Source organism: Miscanthus floridulus, unplaced genomic scaffold, assembly GCF_019320115.1.
Source record: "Miscanthus floridulus cultivar M001 unplaced genomic scaffold, ASM1932011v1 fs_174_2_3, whole genome shotgun sequence".
Taxonomy (NCBI): domain Eukaryota; kingdom Viridiplantae; phylum Streptophyta; class Magnoliopsida; order Poales; family Poaceae; genus Miscanthus; species Miscanthus floridulus.
The window spans coordinates 22868-40000 of record NW_027096335.1 but is presented as its reverse complement, the minus strand read 5'-3'; the positions used below and the strand labels follow the sequence as shown (position 1 = coordinate 40000).

Below are 17133 nucleotides of genomic sequence, written 5' to 3'. Positions count from 1 at the left end.
TAATATATGTGAGAAGGTGTAAAAATAAATTTCTTGGCATGAAAAATGATTAACACAAATGATACATAAAAATGATTCAATAGCCATCACTTAAGGTTGAAAACCAATTTTTATTAAGCAAAAATACTATAGAACATGTACGTGACACTTAAATAAAGTTTGAAGTGCAAACTTTGTAGATGACAATGAAATACTTGCTGTAGAAAAATAATGTTACTAGCTTGTATTTCTAATAGTCTAGAAACGGAACTTGAAAACAAATCCAGCTCAAAAACTTAGAAATTTTCAAGTCTGCCAACAGCTAGACATTGCTATGTTTAGCAATTTATTATGAGAGATTTGCGTTAAAGGGTGGTGTAGTGTTATAGATCGATTTGGTAGTCTCATATGCCATCTTAGCATGGTGAAGCTGGTTTAGCTCCTGGAGCGATCGTTTGGTCGTGTTGAGCGCTTTAAAATTCATGCACATCACATGTCTCGGGATGGTGGCGCTGTGTGCGCGGTCACCGCGCAGCCACCCCACGCCGCGCCGATGACCGCGCGGCCACCCCACGCCGCGCCCATGACCGCGTCCCGCACGGTCACCCCGTACTGTCGCGCTTGGCTGGTCGTGTCACCTGGGCTTGGCCGAGGCCGGTGAAAGGTCCTTGTGTGGTTTTGGTAATTGAGTGACAACCTAGGTGGACTAATTGTGTTTATGTGAGATACACAGGTGATTAGTCCATAGGTACATATGTGTGAGCAACATATGCCATGAAGGTGAAAATGGCTTGGAGATGTTGCAAAGCTCACACATGTGATGATGAAGGAGCTCATTGCACATGAGACATGACATTGAGTCATGTGATCAAGGTGGAGAAGATCAAGACAAGACTTGGCTTGATGGATCGGTTGCAAGCGTGAAGGGCAAGTCGGAGGCTTTGGAGCGATGGACCGCGTGGCGGTGAAGCTTGAGCAAAACTTGGTGCCGATGGACGAAGGCAACGGTGAAAAGCAAGTGATGTCAAGATCGATGAACCAATATGATCACGTGATGATATGAAGTGGATCGTATCATTGTTGATCATGTTGGTGCATGTGTTGCATCAACATTGGAGGAGATGGAATGGAATGCGCAAGGTAAAGGTATAACCTAGGGCATTTCATTTCACTGGTCATAGGTGTGTAGAGAAGTTTGTGACCGGGTTTAGGATAGATGGCTGTACTATCAAGAGAGGCAAACTTGTTTGCATATCGGTCATCTAGTGCCACTCGAGTGATCTAACTTTGCGTCGTCGCTAGGATTGAGTGGCGTGGCAAGTTGAGTGGCTAATCCTTTGAAAAATAATTGTGAAAATGCTAACACACATACACATGGTGGTGTACACTTGGTGGTGTTGGCACATTTACAAAGAAGATGAAGTTGGAGTTGATGTGGATCAACTCGGCGATGGAACGGAGGTGAGAAGGGTTCGGAACTCCACCGGTGGAGTGTCCGCCCGTAGAGTGCGGACAGTCCGACGGTGCCACCGGTGCCCTGTTCCGAAAAGATAGGGTCTCACAGAGTGGACCGGACACTGGTCACGTAGTGACCGGACGCTGGGTTCCAGCGTCCAGTCAGTAGTGGCGGTCAGCGGGCAGGCGTCGGTCTTCGACCGGACGCTGGCGCTGGAAGTGACCGGACGCTGACAGGGTGCGTCCGGTCAAGGTGACGTGTGGTGACGTAGGCAGAGCAGTGTTGCTGGAGGTGACCGGACGCTGGTGCTGTGTCCGATCGCGACCGACCGGACGCATCCGGTCATGTCTGGTACCTTACTGGAAACGACCGGACGCTGGGGTTGCTGCGTCCGGTCAGTTCAAGATAGAGCGTCCGGTCATCAGATGACCGTTGAGATCGTATGAACATCGTTTGAAGAAGGGGACACGTGGCGTGCATCACACGACCGGACGCTGGGGTCCAGCATCCGGTCGATCTGACTGGAGCGTCCGGTCGTCCCGAGTTTTGCCCAGTGAAGGTGTAACGGCTCTATTTGTTCATGGGGTTATAAATAGAAGCCATGGTCGGCCTTGGGCCGGCAGCTGAGCACACTAGAGTCTTGGTGGCTTGTGTAGTAGTGCTTGGGAGCCCTCCATCTCACATATACTTGATAGTGATCATTCGATTGTGTGTGAGAGCGATTCTAGTGCGATTGCATCGTGAGGCTACATCGAGTGGCACTAGGTGATCGAGTTGCAAGCTGGTGGTGCTTGTTACTCTTGGAGGTTGCCACCTCCTAGACGGCTTGGTGGTGGTCTCCGTCGAAGCCCGCAAGAAGCTTGTGCGGTGCTCCGGAGAAGAGCTTTGTGAGGGGCATTGTGCTCGCCCCGCGGGAGCCGCGAAGAGCAACTCTAGTTGAGTGTGTCATTGAGCTACCCTCACTTTTGGGGTAGGTTCTTGCGGTGCCCAACGTGCGGGCTTGGCGGGTGATGCCAATTAGCCGCCGAACCACCAAGTGAGCGGTCGACACAACGGGGACGTAGCGTGTTGGCAAACACGTGAACCTCGGGAGAAAAATCACCGTGTCAACCTTGTTCTTCCCGTTGGTTTGCATCCTCGTTACACAAGCTTGTAATTACTTTCATATACATTGTGCTTGTGTAGTTGCTCTTATAATTAGTTAGCTTGTGTAGCTTACTAGTTACCTTCTTGCTTGTGTAGCATAGAAGTAGCTTCCTTGCATGGCTAATTTGGTTTGTGTAACCTTGTTAGTCACTTTGCTTAGTTTGTGTAGCTAAGCATTTGCGCTCTTTAATTTAGCATTGGTTGCCTTGTTATTGAGCATTGTTAGTGAGCATTAGGTGGCTTTGTGATTTTGCTTACTAGCATGTGTAGGAGCTCCCTTGTTGCTTAAAGTACTAGTGGCATAGGTTTGTGTGACCTTGCTCCTAGAATTGGTTAGGTGAGCTCTAGCTAGCCCAGCACCTTTGTTGCTTAATTAGTATCTTTGGAAGATGCTAGAGAACATAGATAGAGGGGTGTAGTCTTGGCTAGACCGATAGTCTTTATTCCGTACTTGTTTCGGTTATCCAACGCAATTAATTTTAGAAAGGACTATTCACCCCCCTCTAGTCCGCCATCTCAACCCTTCAGCCGGCCACAGCGAGCCGTTGGCCCCGCACCCTGCTACCCAGCCTCACGCTGCCGCCGTTGGTGCCATCGCAGCCGCGCTGCGCTGCCGTCGCATCCGTCCACTGCTGCCTCACGTCGTGACACTATCGCTGCCGTCGCATCATCGTCATGTCAGCTCCTGTCCGCTGCATCTCTGCGTTGTTGCCGGTCCTGTGTGTGTCGCCTCTGCCGTGCGCATGTGGTCGAGGCGCCGTCGCCATGTCAATTAAGACACTGCGGCCGCGCGGGCCACGCCGGTCGGGCGCGCGCGCCTATCGGCTAGCGCCGATGCATGGGTCTTCTAATCTCGCCGCTCGCGTCCCGCCAAGGTGAGGACGAGCCGAGCCCACCTGTCACGCCCCATCTCTCTCTCTCTCTTTCTTCCTTTGCTTTCTGCCGCCGTCGAGTTGCGGTTACGGTGAGTCAGAGAGCGAGCACCTCTCATCAATTCCTTGTGCCTGCGTCTCTGCCTTTTCATCCTCTTGCCGACCGCCCCACCCTGCCTTGATTATGGCCAGGCCGAGCTCCAATTTTGGAGCTTTGCTCCCACCGCCGCGCCATTAAGGCCCACCCCGCCTCATCGTGGCCAGCTCCAACCTCACCATCTCGCGTTGAATTGACCACACCACTACCCTCGCCTAGACCCCCCTCTTCGTCGTGCGCACTCTAGTCGCAGCCCTAGTGCCGCCTCCACACCGATGTCATGGGTGTATCGCTGTGGTTCGTCGTCGAGCTCGCCGCGCGCACGCGGCCAGACTTGCTCAGGGCGTCTCTAGCCAGGACACCGCCACGGGTAGGATCATGGTGCATCACTAATGCTTATCCGTCACCTCTATTATCTATTGTATGTTGTGGCTCATCGAAACACGGTTGCCGCCGCCGGGGAGAGCCCGCTCTGCTTCACCCCCGTTCGTGCAACCACCGCCCATCGTCGTGCGTCGGCCCATAGGTGAGCATCGGTCACCTAGCTAGGTCTGCAAGGGTCTCGGGTGGCCGACGTACCGCCTAGTGCCACCGCCCGCCGCGCCGGCGAGCGTGAGGCGTCTTGTGGACCTCTCCGGTGCGAAGGTAAAAAGATACGAGGGCTCCGTTGCAAAGTCGCTGTCTATAGAAACAGTACGTGTAATGTTTGCGCTATTGTCTGATAACGCGAGGGCGTTTTTACAAGAGTGCCAGCGCGCGCGGGCTCCCCGCCATGGGCCGCCTCCACGCGTGGGCCGTGTTGGGCCGAAATTGGTTTATCTTTTTCATGAAAAATAGAAATAGCTTTTTATTTTAATTCTAAGCTGAACTTTGGTAATTAATATAAAATAATATAGATATCAAAAAATTATGAAACAAATTTTGTTAGGTTCCTAAAATTGTGCTCTATCTATTAGTGTATTTAGTTCATATATGTGCTTGTTGACACAAGGAGCTATCAAATTATTTGAGAGTGCTCAATATTATTAAATTAATTATTGTATGAATTTTTGTGGTAGATTGGTGATAGCAAAAACCCTAAAATTTTTATAGTAGCTTCATTGTATTATTATGTGCTCACTGTAATTTTTGTAGCCCTAAAATAGACTATTTAATATGGTAGCTAAATGCCCATTAAGGCTAAATGAATAATAACATGATGTTGGTTTATAAAAAAAATTAAGCACTTATAGGGTGAGCTTGGAATCTATTTGGTAGAGATAATGATTAGCTTAGTATCTTAGTCATTAGAGCTAGCTTAGTAGCTTAGCATGTGTATTCTTATTTTAAGAGTTGTTGTTGCCAAAATACTAAGTGTTGTATCATCATTGCATGCATGTAGAGAACGAGTTGGTGGAGTTCGTAACCGTCGGAGAGCAGGAGTACGAGGAGGTGATCGAGGAGTACGAGGGGGAGGTCCTTGTGCAGGAGGAGGTCCCGGAGCCTTCACTGACTAACTTAGCTGACACTCCGCCAGCCTATGGCAAGCCCCGGTGCATATCCCTTATTTTGAATAATCACTAGATATATATATGCGATGTGCATTTACGTTACAGGATTTATATTAAAACTACATGCATAGATAACCTACCTATGAGTCCTACTAGCATAGGTCGAGTAGCTGCTATGCTTGGACTATCGGTAGTGTGAGTAACCTGTCGTTACTTATAATAGGCGATTATTATTATTACTCTCATGATAAAATGATGAAAGAAAATGGATACCGAGAAGGGATATGGTATGAGTATTGGTGGGTGTAATAGGTTGTGTTCCACGGCCAATGGGGCATAGCTTGGTTATACTGTTTTTTCTGTCCATGTCGGTTAAGGACCGTCCGTTGCTGTGGATTCTAGTTAGGTCACAGACTTATTATCCTGAGCACATACTTGCTTATGGGAGCGTTGCTCTCTTATCGTGGGTTCCGGCTCTTTTCGGACCGACTGATTGGAGATAGGGATGGTGGAGGTCTAAGCACCACACTGAGTCCGGGACTTAGGAGTGGGGGCTTGGAGTCCAAGTTTGGACGAGGACGTGGACCCCTTGACAGGAGAGTGATGGGTTGGTCTTGCTTGTGTCTGGGGTACAAGCGGGACGTGTGTTTCGGGGTACCCAGATGTGATACATTGGTTTGTGAATCGCCGTGTGATACGGTACAACTTGTCTATGATCTAGCACCGTAGTAATAACTAGAAGATGAAAGATGGTGAAATAGATCTGATTGCTCAACTCTTGCTTGAAAGTAGAACATGTGCTTACATAGAATGGTTAGCTAATGAACTAATCATGACTGCTAATAAAATACATACATAAGGATTCACTACTAGTATTGCTTTTCGCAAAAAGAAAACCCAGCAAACCATAAAGCTTATCATATCCTTTGGAGTCGAGAAATTATTTCCACTAGTCGTGTCAGTCTTGCGAGTACATTATGTACTCAGGGTTGGTTTATTTACCTCTGTTGCAGGTGCAGCTTGAGGAGTGACTGTTGTGTGGAGGATTCTTCTGGTGGATACAGATGGATCCTTGTATTTTATCGCTAGATGTTTATTTCAATTTCGCTGTTTAAATTTCGCACTCTAAACTTGGTTTTGTAATAATGTATTTTCCGAGAACTCTTGTTATATGAAATTGACTAAGTATTATAAACCCGTTCTCATTATTGGATCCTGGGTGAAAAACGTGGATTGTTCGAGTTCTTTCTTGAGGTGTGCTCGACGGAACCATCCGATGTAGCTAATTTTCGGGGTGCTTAGTGTCTAGTGGAAGACGAGCGCCTCCAAAAACGTGTTATTTCGGGTGGTTCTACCACACAATAATAGACACAAGTTAAGGGCTGGTTTGGTAGAGATTTGGCTCTAGCCAAAAATACCTCCAACAGTAGCTTCTTTGATACAACTCTTTTTGACAAAAACAACTTCTTGTGGTTGTTAACCATGTCTATAACAACCTTCTATCTTCTCTATTCGTTTTGTTCTACTTTTTTCCTTACTTATTTCTCTTCTATCTCCACCTTATTCATGCCGGCCTCCTTCCCTCCCCGCATTAGCCCGAGGGGCCTTCCTACACCGGTCTTTGTCCCTCCCTACTCCGGCCTCCACGCCCCTCGCTCGCAATTGCCCAACCGCCCCTCCCGGCGCCCTCGAGCAAATCTAGTCACCGCTATGCACAGGGCCCACAACATTGAGAGGGAGCTGGCAAAGCTTCTTTTTTTCCCGCTCCTCTCACATGCAGCTCCAACCACGGAACTTCTCTACGAAAGCTATTTTAAATTTAATCTAGCGTTTTGTTGGGGAGCCAGTGAAGTTATTTGTGAAGCTGACGGAGAAGCTCCACCAAAAAGGAAGACATTGATTTGAGTGCAAGATATAACGAGAGGGTGCATATGATCCCTATAGATAGTAGTTATCTACTAATAATTATCTCTTTTAGATCAAAACATGTATAGATAATAGATTAGCTAATTGTTAGCTAGACCTTTAGGTAACAACTATCCCATTAGCTAGACCAAATAAGATAATGAGTTATTAGCCGGCTAACTTTTATCTAATATTGAAACCAAACCGGGCCTAAGCCACCGTTATGCTAGTTACATTTTCAGCCATATGACTGTTTTCAGAAAGTGCTAGTGCAAGGAGAAGATGCTACGTACCTGCGTGTCGTAGCCCTGCGGCAACTGCGAGATGAAGCTGTGGGCGTCCGCCGCCATCGCCGCAGCTATGATCCGTGGCGTCCTCCTTGCCTAACAGTATGTTCTCCCTGATCGACGTCGCGAACAGCGCCGGCTCCTGGCTGACAAGCCCCATCTGCGCGCGCAGCCACTTGAGCCGCAGCCGCCGGATGTCCACGCCGTCCAGAGTCACCTCCCCAGCCGACGGGTCGTAGAAGCGCTCCAGCAGCGCGATCACCGTCGACTTGCCTGACCCGCTGGCGCCCACCAGCGCCACCGACCGCCCGGCCGGCACGTGCAGGCTAAAGTTGACGAAGATGGGGTTCTTGGGCCGCGACGGGTAGCAGAACTCCACGTTCCTGAACTCCACCTCGCCGGTGACGTTGTCCAGCACGTCGCCGGCGCCACTCTCGGAGTCTATCTTGGGCACTCGCCTGATCAGCTCCGTTATCCTCTCCGCCGTTGCGCTTGCCTCCGAGAAGTACTTGATGTTCGACAGCGCCGACCCCAGCGCTCTGCACGGTTCAATTCGTTCGTTAATGGTGTTTTATCCAACAGAATTTACGGTGAATCACGCACAGACGCAGTTGCAGTTAATTAGCTAGTACTTCTCAATCCGTTTCAAATTACAATTTTTAATTCATTACTTTTACTACGTATTTAAATATACACTATGTTTAAATACATAATAAAAACAATATATCTAGAAAAACTAAAACGTCTTATAATTTAGAAATAAGGGAGTAGTACTGTTACATACACGCCTCCGTGTACAATGACGAGGGCGACGATGTAGACGGTGCCGCCCCTGTAGCCGTGGTGCATGACAAGCCGGCTGCCGTACCAAATGTTGAAGGCGAAGATGGCGTAGGTGATTCCATTGCTGCCGACGGCGACGCCCTTGGCAAGCCCCTGCTTGAGCCCGAGCCGTACCAGCTCCTCCAGCGCGGCCGAAAACCGCGCCGTGGTGCTCCTCTCCGCGACGAACGAGTACACAGTGCGCACCGACGAGATCGCCTGCTCGGCGATGGCGCCCGGGCGCCTGTACTGCTCCCTGATCTTGCGCGCCAGGCCGATCTGGACTCGGCTGTAGAGCAAGCCGGGGATGACGAGCAGCAGCACGGACGGCAGCGCCACCAGCGTGAGCCGCCACTGCAGCGCGAACCCGACGGCGTAGCTGGCCACGAACGTGGTGACGCTCACCGCGAAGTTGGGCAGCTTCTCGCTCAGCACATCCTGCACCACGAGGCTGTCGTTGGAGACGCTGGTGATCACCTCCGACGACGTGGAGCCGGTCTTGAGGTCGAAGTACTCCACGTCCTGCCGGAGCACCGCCCGGAGGTAACGCAGCCGTATCCGCGACGCCTGCCGCTCCGCCGTCCGCGTCCAGCAGTACCCCTCTGCTCGAACGAGGAAAAAAGAAATCCACGGTGGTGTCAGAGAGGCGCCGGCCGGGGCATTGGCATGCAGTGTGCTCTCACCTAGGAACGCCATGACAAAGCATGCGGCAGCCAGGACGAGGGTATTCCTCACGTTCTGATACAAGACCCGGTGGACGCGTCAGTGTTGTTGTTCATGTAACATTTGCGTACGTACGTAGACCTGATGCATATGTAGATCATCAGGTTCGTCAAGTTAGAGATGGAATCTACGGTGTACCTGATTCATCTTGGAGCTGAACTGCTGGAGGTGATCAGGGCCGCTGCCTGCATCGTTGTAGACGTGGCTCATGATGGTTAGCATTACCGGCGTCGACATACCGTCGCCGATGGCGCCCACCAGGCCCAGCGCCATCAGCGCCACGTCCACCGCGTCTGCGTGCATGAACAACAACGCAAATGACCTCAGAACCGGCGCTGCCTTCGCCATCTCCGGCGAACCCTCCTTGCTCATACTATGTCCGGCCGGCGAGGTAGTTGGGCATGCCGCACATGGCAGTTAAGTATCTCTTTGTTATATATTGCAAATGTGGTCTAGGCCTCTACAGAAGACAACTGAAAATGTAGGATGCTTTTAGATCCCTGCACAAGGATTAAAAAACACAGTAGCCGAAATGATCTTATTCTTCTCCATTTCTACTACACTAAGGAACACATTCGTTTTGTGAGAGTGAGAGCATTATTAAGGGAGGGCAATGGAGAAATAAAATAAAATAAAAGCTAAAATTACTAGGATAATTATTCCTATTTTCTAGAGTAACCATCTCCATACAGAGCAAAAAGCCACCTCCTAGTTCATTTTGATGGAGCATACAAACATGTGCTCAACAAATCACATTTCTCAACATCCTCATGGAATTGGTAGATAATTACCCACCATTACCACTTGGATACACGTCTTGAAATCTTAATCTATATCTATACCTATATAATCTAATAAAGCTAGTACTCACTAGACGTTTTATCCCTTCATACAAGGTGTCTACATCATTCCCCAATAAGTATCCCACTAACTTATTATCCTTTCATACAAGATATTCATGTCATCTCTTATTGATTACAAAAATTGTCTACATCATCTCTACTATGTACAATACTTTTAATCTTTAATCTATCAACGTATAAGTCATCTTGATGAATATCTAACATCAGGGTTATGTCAACCCCTTCATTAGCACTAAAAAGTGTAATTAACCTCCTAACCTATTGTCTTAATCGGTCAGGGGTTCAGTGGCTACACCCAGCAGGTGCGCTTGCGAGCCCTCACACCAACCAAAGCCCACGAGTCCTGAGCCTTCCTCGCCCAAGGCCTCTGCCCGAGCGAAGTTAGCTCGAGAATGGGACTAAAGCCCAAGACAGCCTAGGCCCTCATCGCCCGAGGGTCTTGCCCGACTGAACGGGACTCAGCGGGTTGGCCCAGCTGGTAGATGCCCGTCTGACACCTGAACAGGGACACGGTGTAGCTATCTCTATCATGTCGTTGTTCTTCCCACCTTAGCGTGGAGTTGCCTGCGTATTTTGGTGAGGAGTCACACTCGGGGCATGACGCAACACGACAAGTGGCGCACCAGACCCATGCATCAGCCCTCCAAGCCTCTCCTCCCTTGGCGTGCAAAGGACACTAGAGGGTGGGTGAACAAGGGACGGGCAGAATGACGAGCTCCTCGTCTGCCAAGACCTGCCACCGCCATCAGCAAAAGCTGCCACCAATAGTTTCTACAATGTCGTCCACGACCATACCTAGAGTCGAAGAAGCCTTAGCCTTTCCTTGGATACCAAGGAAACTAGAAAAAAAAACCAAAGTTTGTATGCCCCTTGTCTTTCGGAGATATAAGGGCGGGCAAGGGAACTTTTAGAGGGGGTTGACCTCATTCCGAAACCCTAGATCAGAACTAGCCATACGGTCTCCTTCTCTCTCTTGTTGTAAGAAGTCATTTTGAGCATTCTAATACGAAGAATTATCTAATGGACATAGGGCTTTGAAGCTCGAACTGGGATAAACCTTATCGTGTCTTGAGTGTTAACCACCAAACTCCCACACATCAACTACTAATCACTAGCCATTATTTAAAACCTTACCACGTTATAGAAAACATGGAAATTCTTAACCAACTTTGCACAAAAACAACTATTACTAAATACCATGTTTATAGCTTCTGGAGGAGGCTATTGCTAAATGCCTTACCCCATTATTTAAAACCATATCTGTTCCGTTTTTAGATAATATCTCATCTCTATCATTATAACAATACACACAATAATTGTCGGGTTCATAAACCCGGGGTGCCTCACGGACCGGCTTCCCAACAAAGGCTCGGCCCAGCGGACAATGTTGCAAACAACGAGCAACTCATGGGCCGGCCCAAGTACCTAAACGGCAGGCCAAAAGGGCGATCCAATCGCCGACCGGAAGGCCTGGCCGAGGAGGAGCGGTGCCCGCTTTCTGACTCCGGCCCGCCTCTCCGACCACTCGCTTCGGTCTCCAGCCCACCTCCGAACGGACTCTCTGACCGGAAGGCCTGGCTGAACACCGCTTCCGACTTTGACCCGTGTCTCCGACCGGGGATGCGCCAAACCCCAGCTCACTGCTCTTCTCCAAACTGGCGTAATCAGAGCCGGCTGGGACCAACCGCCGAGGACGCCCGCTCGGTGAGGACCAGGAAACAGACAGAGAAAGTAAGGCAGGGCGCACAAGTCAAACCATAATACCAAGGACCATACCCTGTACACCTGCTAGGCAGTACCCTGCAACCCTCCTGGCATGACAGAACTCAAGCAGTGTTATAGGCGCCGACATTTTCCTCTACAGTGTTGTGGGCGCCATTGATTCCTGTACCAGACAAATACGGTAAGGCTCCCCCCACATGCCTCTGGGCATCGACAGTGTTGTGGGCGCCGGTATTTACCGTACCAAGCAAACATGGTAAAACCCCTTGCATGCCTCTAGATATCAACAGTGTGGCAGGTGCCGACATCTGCCATATCCGAAGAAGAAACACAACCTCCCACGTGCATTTGACATTCAACAGTATTGTGGGCGCCTACCATCATCCTGTACCCGCCAGCGTGGGTAACAAGACTTAGTAGCATACGCGCTCTCTCCCTCTCACCTGTAAAGCCATCCCCTTCATCTATAAAAGGGGGTGCGCTCTCTCCAATAAGGTAGATTCATTTAGATCGATCAAGTTCACTTAGCACATAGCGGAGCTCCCGTCACTCTCGGCCCCTCTGACCAGAGTTCGACCGGACCTCTTGTACACCACATCTTTGTCCTTCTCGTTTGTAACCCCACTACAAACTTCGAGCACCTGGGCTCAGGAATAAAGTCACCGACCGACTCAAACTGGACGTAGGGCACGTTGCCTGAACCAGTATAAACCCTCTGTCATTGAGTGCTAGGCCACCTCCGATCACAACGTATAGCAAAACTACAAATATTTATGTGTTGGTCACTTTCTGCACCGACAGTTGGCGCCGTCCGTGGGGAAGACGATGTACGTTCAACACTTTTTGGTCATCGGATGGGCCACTTTTCCGCCACCTTCGCCATGGCGGGCTCAAGCGATACGACTCGCTTTGGCTCACTGGAGTTTCCCGCACTCCCACATGTTGGGATGTGGGTTCCACTCGTCTTCGAGCTGTCCCAGGCCTTCCTCTTCGGAAGCCTAGACTTCGTTGCCGACCGGTTCGGCGTACTACACCTCCGCGAGGAGGCACTCGTTCCGACGCCCGTCGGAGGGACGCCCTCCATCGGCTCCGGGATGCACGACGACTTCAACGACGAGGCATCTGCGCTTCATTCTGAGCAAACTCTCTGCTCAAACCCCGCCGTGAGTAATGTACATATTGTTATTTACTCGCTATTTACTATCCTCTGCCGATTATCCGGAGGGACCCCGTTGTCCCCGCCGCGACTGCCATGCGACCGATTCCCCTACGGCCTCACGTCCCCCACGGACGTGTACGCCCGGGGGCTTCGAAGGATGCCGGCGCCGCCCCCTCTCACGTCCGAATTTGTGGGGATGGTGGGCTATGCTTCTACCTATTTCCTCGACCTCATAGATGATGATGTTGAGAGTGACGGCTCCAGCATCGGCGATGTGGTGCCTAGCCACCGTCCGTCCCGAGAGTGCGCTATGGCGGACACTTCGGGACAGCCGTCGGTGATAGCGGAGTCCTTGCAGACTCACACCCCTTCGGACCCTCATGTGGGGACCCCTGTGCTCACATGGGAGCACGGCGAGGAGCTACGACAACAGCGGCTGAACCAGCCGCCGCCTGCCCCAGCGCGCTCGGCGCACCACACTACGCCCCGTGCGCATAAACCGGCGAGCGGCGCCTGGGGTCACCCCCGTTGGGTCCAGCACAACACCATGGATAGGGGGAATGATTCCCCATAGTTCGCTTGGGCCAATCAGAACATCACCACTGCGGCAATGCTTCTATGCGGCCTTTCCGAGCCGAACGACCCTAAGGAACATGCGATCCACCGGAACTTCCGGGCACTGGTGGAAACCGCCGCTGTTCAACAGGCGGAGAGTTCCGCATCGCGGCACTGACTCACAACCTCTCTCCCCACCAGGGGAGTGGGGATGTACCAGACGAATCGCTCCACCTTCCCACCGCTTCAGCCGCTAAGCGCGGCACAGGAGGCTACATCTGCGCCTCGGCTTGACTTGGTGCCCGCTCCGCACCGACCCCCTATACGCAAGCGGCTCGGGCTGAACCAAGACGCTCATTTCAACAGAGGCCGAGACAAAGGTAAGGCCAAGCGCGAGGATCAGGGCGAGAGCCCCTCCATGTAGAGGGGCAAAAAGAACAGAAAAGATCGTCGCCGACTGACCAACTCTGTGGTGGTCGCCATAGCTGATCAGACAGACCAGTAGCCCAGCAGGGCCTTCTGGACCACTTCAACGAGCTCAGGGAGAGCCTGTGCACCAACCACGCCTACCCCGTCAAACACCTCTACAAGGACTGCGAGCTCCTCAAGCGCCTTCTATGATAGCCCGACGGGCCAAAGGAAGGAAAAGGCAAAGAAGCAGCGGCCAAGAAAGGGGGCGTAGCGGGCAAGGATCCGAATGACTAAAGTTCCCTATACGATGACCGAGGTGATCTGACTAGACGCCTACCGACTGAAGGACCACAATAGCAACGTTCTCACCAATACTTGGAATAGTGAACAGCTACGTCGTTTCTTCCTCTAAAATTCAGTCTTATCATTTTTACTTAAGCGTTCGCTCCTGTAAAGCGCCCCGACCCGAACACTTTCGATCTAGGTTGCTCGGGGGCCTCATGGGGATGCAATGTCACCCCTCTTTTTCCTTTCACATGATAAATACATTTTCCCCGAACGAAAGGATAGTCCATTCCTTCAATTTCCTTACATAACTTTGCTTAGAATATTCCGACCGATCACGCCCCGCATCTACCTACGGTTACGAGCGACTTAGCCTCGCGGGCCACGCCCGGGCTCTTAAAGTTGTGGCCTATGGTGCGAATGGGCAGGTGTGAAAAAGAAGAGAATAAAAAACAAAGTTATGCTAAGAAATTCTACTGCGGCTCCCCAGTGACATCGACTATCGGCGCGACCGGCAAGGGCACGAGCTGCTCGCTATACAGCGGGATGACATTTGGCTTCGTCGGAAGTGGGGCGACGTTCATCGCCGACCTGGGCTCCACTCCATCTGTAGAATGGGCGACGTCCTCTTGATGCGCGCCATCGGCCAGGTCCGCACGGTGGGCATCCATCACCCACTACGCGAAGACTTGCTCTGCCACCAACTTTGCATGCGGCAGCAAGCTCTCCCCGAGCGATTGGATGTCCTTCATGCTCAAACCGTCGGCATACCCGCTATAGATAGTGGTGAAGTCCAGGTCCGGGTGGTACGTCACCACCGAAGTCAACACCCCCGACACTTTGTAGAACAGCCCGTGTGTGATGAGGGCCTGAACTTGATCCAGAACCTACGCCAGCTGGATGGCGGGCGCGTCGGTACTTGGCGCCGACCCAAAGACCTCTGAGACGACAAGTTGGGAAACATTGTGGATCTGGTCAAGTTCCCCCTCGAGAGCACGTCGCTCTTCAAGGGACTTGGCCAGTGCCTCCGCATTCTGGCCAAACATCGCCTTGGCCGTCTCCAGGCCCCGCTCCAACGACTCCACCTTTCCACCCAGCTGTGGAAGAAGGGTGACAAGCTCATAAACAAGATAAAGGAAGAAACCAACATGACAAAAAATAGAAAAGGTACGTACTGCAGCGGGAGTTCTCGAGGGTGGAGAGTCCCTCCGCCTGTCGGGCCACCTGCTCGCGCAGCCGGGTGTTCGCCTCCTCTGTCCCCATCACCTGGCCTCGGAGCGTGAGCACTTCCTGATTGACCTCCGATCGGGCCTTCTGCTCTGACGCCAGGGCACTCCACTCTACCTCCGAGGTCTCTAGGGCACCTTGGAGCGTCGCCTTGGTGTCCGCCAGGGACTTTTGGTGCATCGCCGCCTCAAGCCCCTGCTCGACGGCGGTCGCCCGCTTCGCCGTGAGCTGCTCCGCCGCCCGCACCTCAGACACCTTCGCCGCCCGGTCCTGGGACTCATAGTGGGCGAACTCTAGCTAATGCTCAAGCTCAGCCATTCGGGCATGCTCCATCCGGAGGAAGCGGGACTTGCGACACGACATCTCCTGCAGACCCTGCGAAAACAAGAAGCAAGCATGCTGAGGCAACCAACAAGAGACTAAGAGGTCAAGGACAAGCGCGGGAAACTCACCTCCGCGGTGAGCTGTAGGTCGACCTTGACCAACTGTTGGATGGACTTAACCCGCTCCTGGGCATCCTCAAGCTTCACCGATAGCTTGGCGAGATCGGACTCCACGGTGAGTCCTCTCCCCCAAGGATATCCTAGAGCTAACACTCCTACGAATCCTAAAGGACGAAATGAACCTTGGTTGGGTCCTCAGGGCAAGGCCACTCCAGGTCAGTCTCCTCCTGCCTGCTAGAGAGCCCAGCCTCCGACTGGACCACCGCCAGCTCCCGCAATGGCACCGGCAGCTTCACCACGTCATCCGCTTCATCATCAGAAGGGATCTCCACCACCTCGGTTTCATGGGCCACCGACAGGCGTTCTGGTTTTGGCCCGACCACACCTCTCGACACCTTCAGCTCCGACCGGGAGGGTGAGCCGTGTAGCCCTTCGCTCGATGAGGAAGGGAGCCCAGTCGCCCTCTCCTCTTTCACCGTAGCCGGTGGAGGAGGGGCCGCAAGGGACACCTCCAATGTAGCCTCCGCCGTCACCACTGGGATTGCTGCCAGCACCGCCACCATCACTGCCGCCGTACTAACAGCTGACCCGAGGAGCACTACCCCTGGAAGGGAAGGGTTCGCCGCCACCACCCTGTCCCCCCCCCCCCGCCACTCGCCGCGGCACGCTGTAGGTTGGGCCTCCAAACCTCCTGCATGGGAGTTGGGGCGATGCTCAACCCCGTCACCGTCTGGCCGCTGACAAAAAGTATAGGTCAGTCATGCTCCAAAAAGACTTAACAGCAAGAGCGAAAAGAAACAAAGAAAGGCATACCGGGATGTAAGTGGTACGACTCTGAAACCCGACAGGCCCATAGGGCGAGGACCGCTCTCGGGCTGCGACCCACGCTCGCTCACTTCAGCCGGGGGTGGAGTCGACTCAATCGGCTCCTGCCCAGTCCGCGAGTCACCACGACCTTTGGCTTGGGGCACGCCGACTGGAGCAGCAGGCGGGTCATCCTCCCACTGTGAGTCACGTGCTGGCGCTGGCCCCGACGACTTGTGGGTGCAGGCTCGCTCCTCTGACCGCCTGGCTTGCTCGATCGCGTCTACGGCAGGCGAGGACGAGACCGGTGATGCCACCAAAGGGCGCAGTGACCGCATCCGCTTTGCCTCCCATTCATCGATGGCATCCGTGATCGCATCACGCTTCCTCGTCATGGGGACATCGTCGTGCCTCTCCGCGCCCACTCACCACTAGCAGACATGGCCACGGGATCACGACGCTCCACCGAGGTCGCAATGACCTCCTAGCTCTCCTCCTCCTCAGAGAAGATCATGTCATCCCCTACCTCTATGGGGTCCTCTGACTCGAGTTCTGACTCGACGTCACTCCTATTTTCCCCGACCTTCATGCGTCGGGCGATCTCCTTCTCCTTCTCATACTTTCGCCGAGACTCCTCGGCTTTCTTCTTCTTCCTAACATTCGCCGCCTCCTTCTGGGCGGCCTGCCGAGCCACGCCCTCCAGTCCCTTCGGAAGGTGCGGCCGGGACTTGTAAGTGTCAAGTCCCTATAAAACAAGCGACTCAAAATCAAAAAAGCAGGAAAGTAAAGGGGAAAGAACACGGAGTAAGGAGAGGGAAGCATACTAGTTTGGACACCACCGAGGCGTTGAGAGGTCCAGGCTTTCCATCGACCTTCTCTTTGGGCTT

At 52.3% G+C, this 17133-nt stretch overlaps 1 protein-coding gene and 1 pseudogene across 1 annotated transcript; both read right to left on the bottom strand.

Annotated features, from left to right (window-relative positions):
• Nucleotides 1-6795: 6795 nt before the first annotated feature.
• On the bottom strand, nt 6796-9281 carry LOC136530671 (putative multidrug resistance protein; annotated as a pseudogene).
• A 5378-nt stretch (nt 9282-14659) lies between these two features.
• Nucleotides 14660-16641, bottom strand: LOC136530670 (uncharacterized). Its single transcript, XM_066523387.1, has 4 exons — nt 16339-16641; nt 15625-16179; nt 14997-15269; nt 14660-14869 (listed from the first exon to the last, which is right to left on the bottom strand). Exons 1-4 carry the CDS (start codon nt 16639-16641, stop codon nt 14660-14662), a joined length of 1341 nt encoding a protein of 446 aa, XP_066379484.1.
• Nucleotides 16642-17133: the final 492 nt, after the last annotated feature.

Excerpts from the sequence above, each read along its gene's own strand:
- LOC136530670 (XM_066523387.1), bottom strand. The coding sequence starts at position 16,641 with ATGACGAGGAAGCGTGATGCGATCACGGATGCCATCGATGAATGGGAG. Across the intron at positions 16,180-16,338 it reads CGACTCCACCCCCGGCTGAA|CGGCCAGACGGTGACGGGGT; the intron begins GTGAGCGAGCGT and ends ACTTTTTGTCAG. Across the intron at positions 14,870-14,996 it reads ACACCCGGCTGCGCGAGCAG|CTGGGTGGAAAGGTGGAGTC; the intron begins GTGGCCCGACAG and ends CTTCTTCCACAG.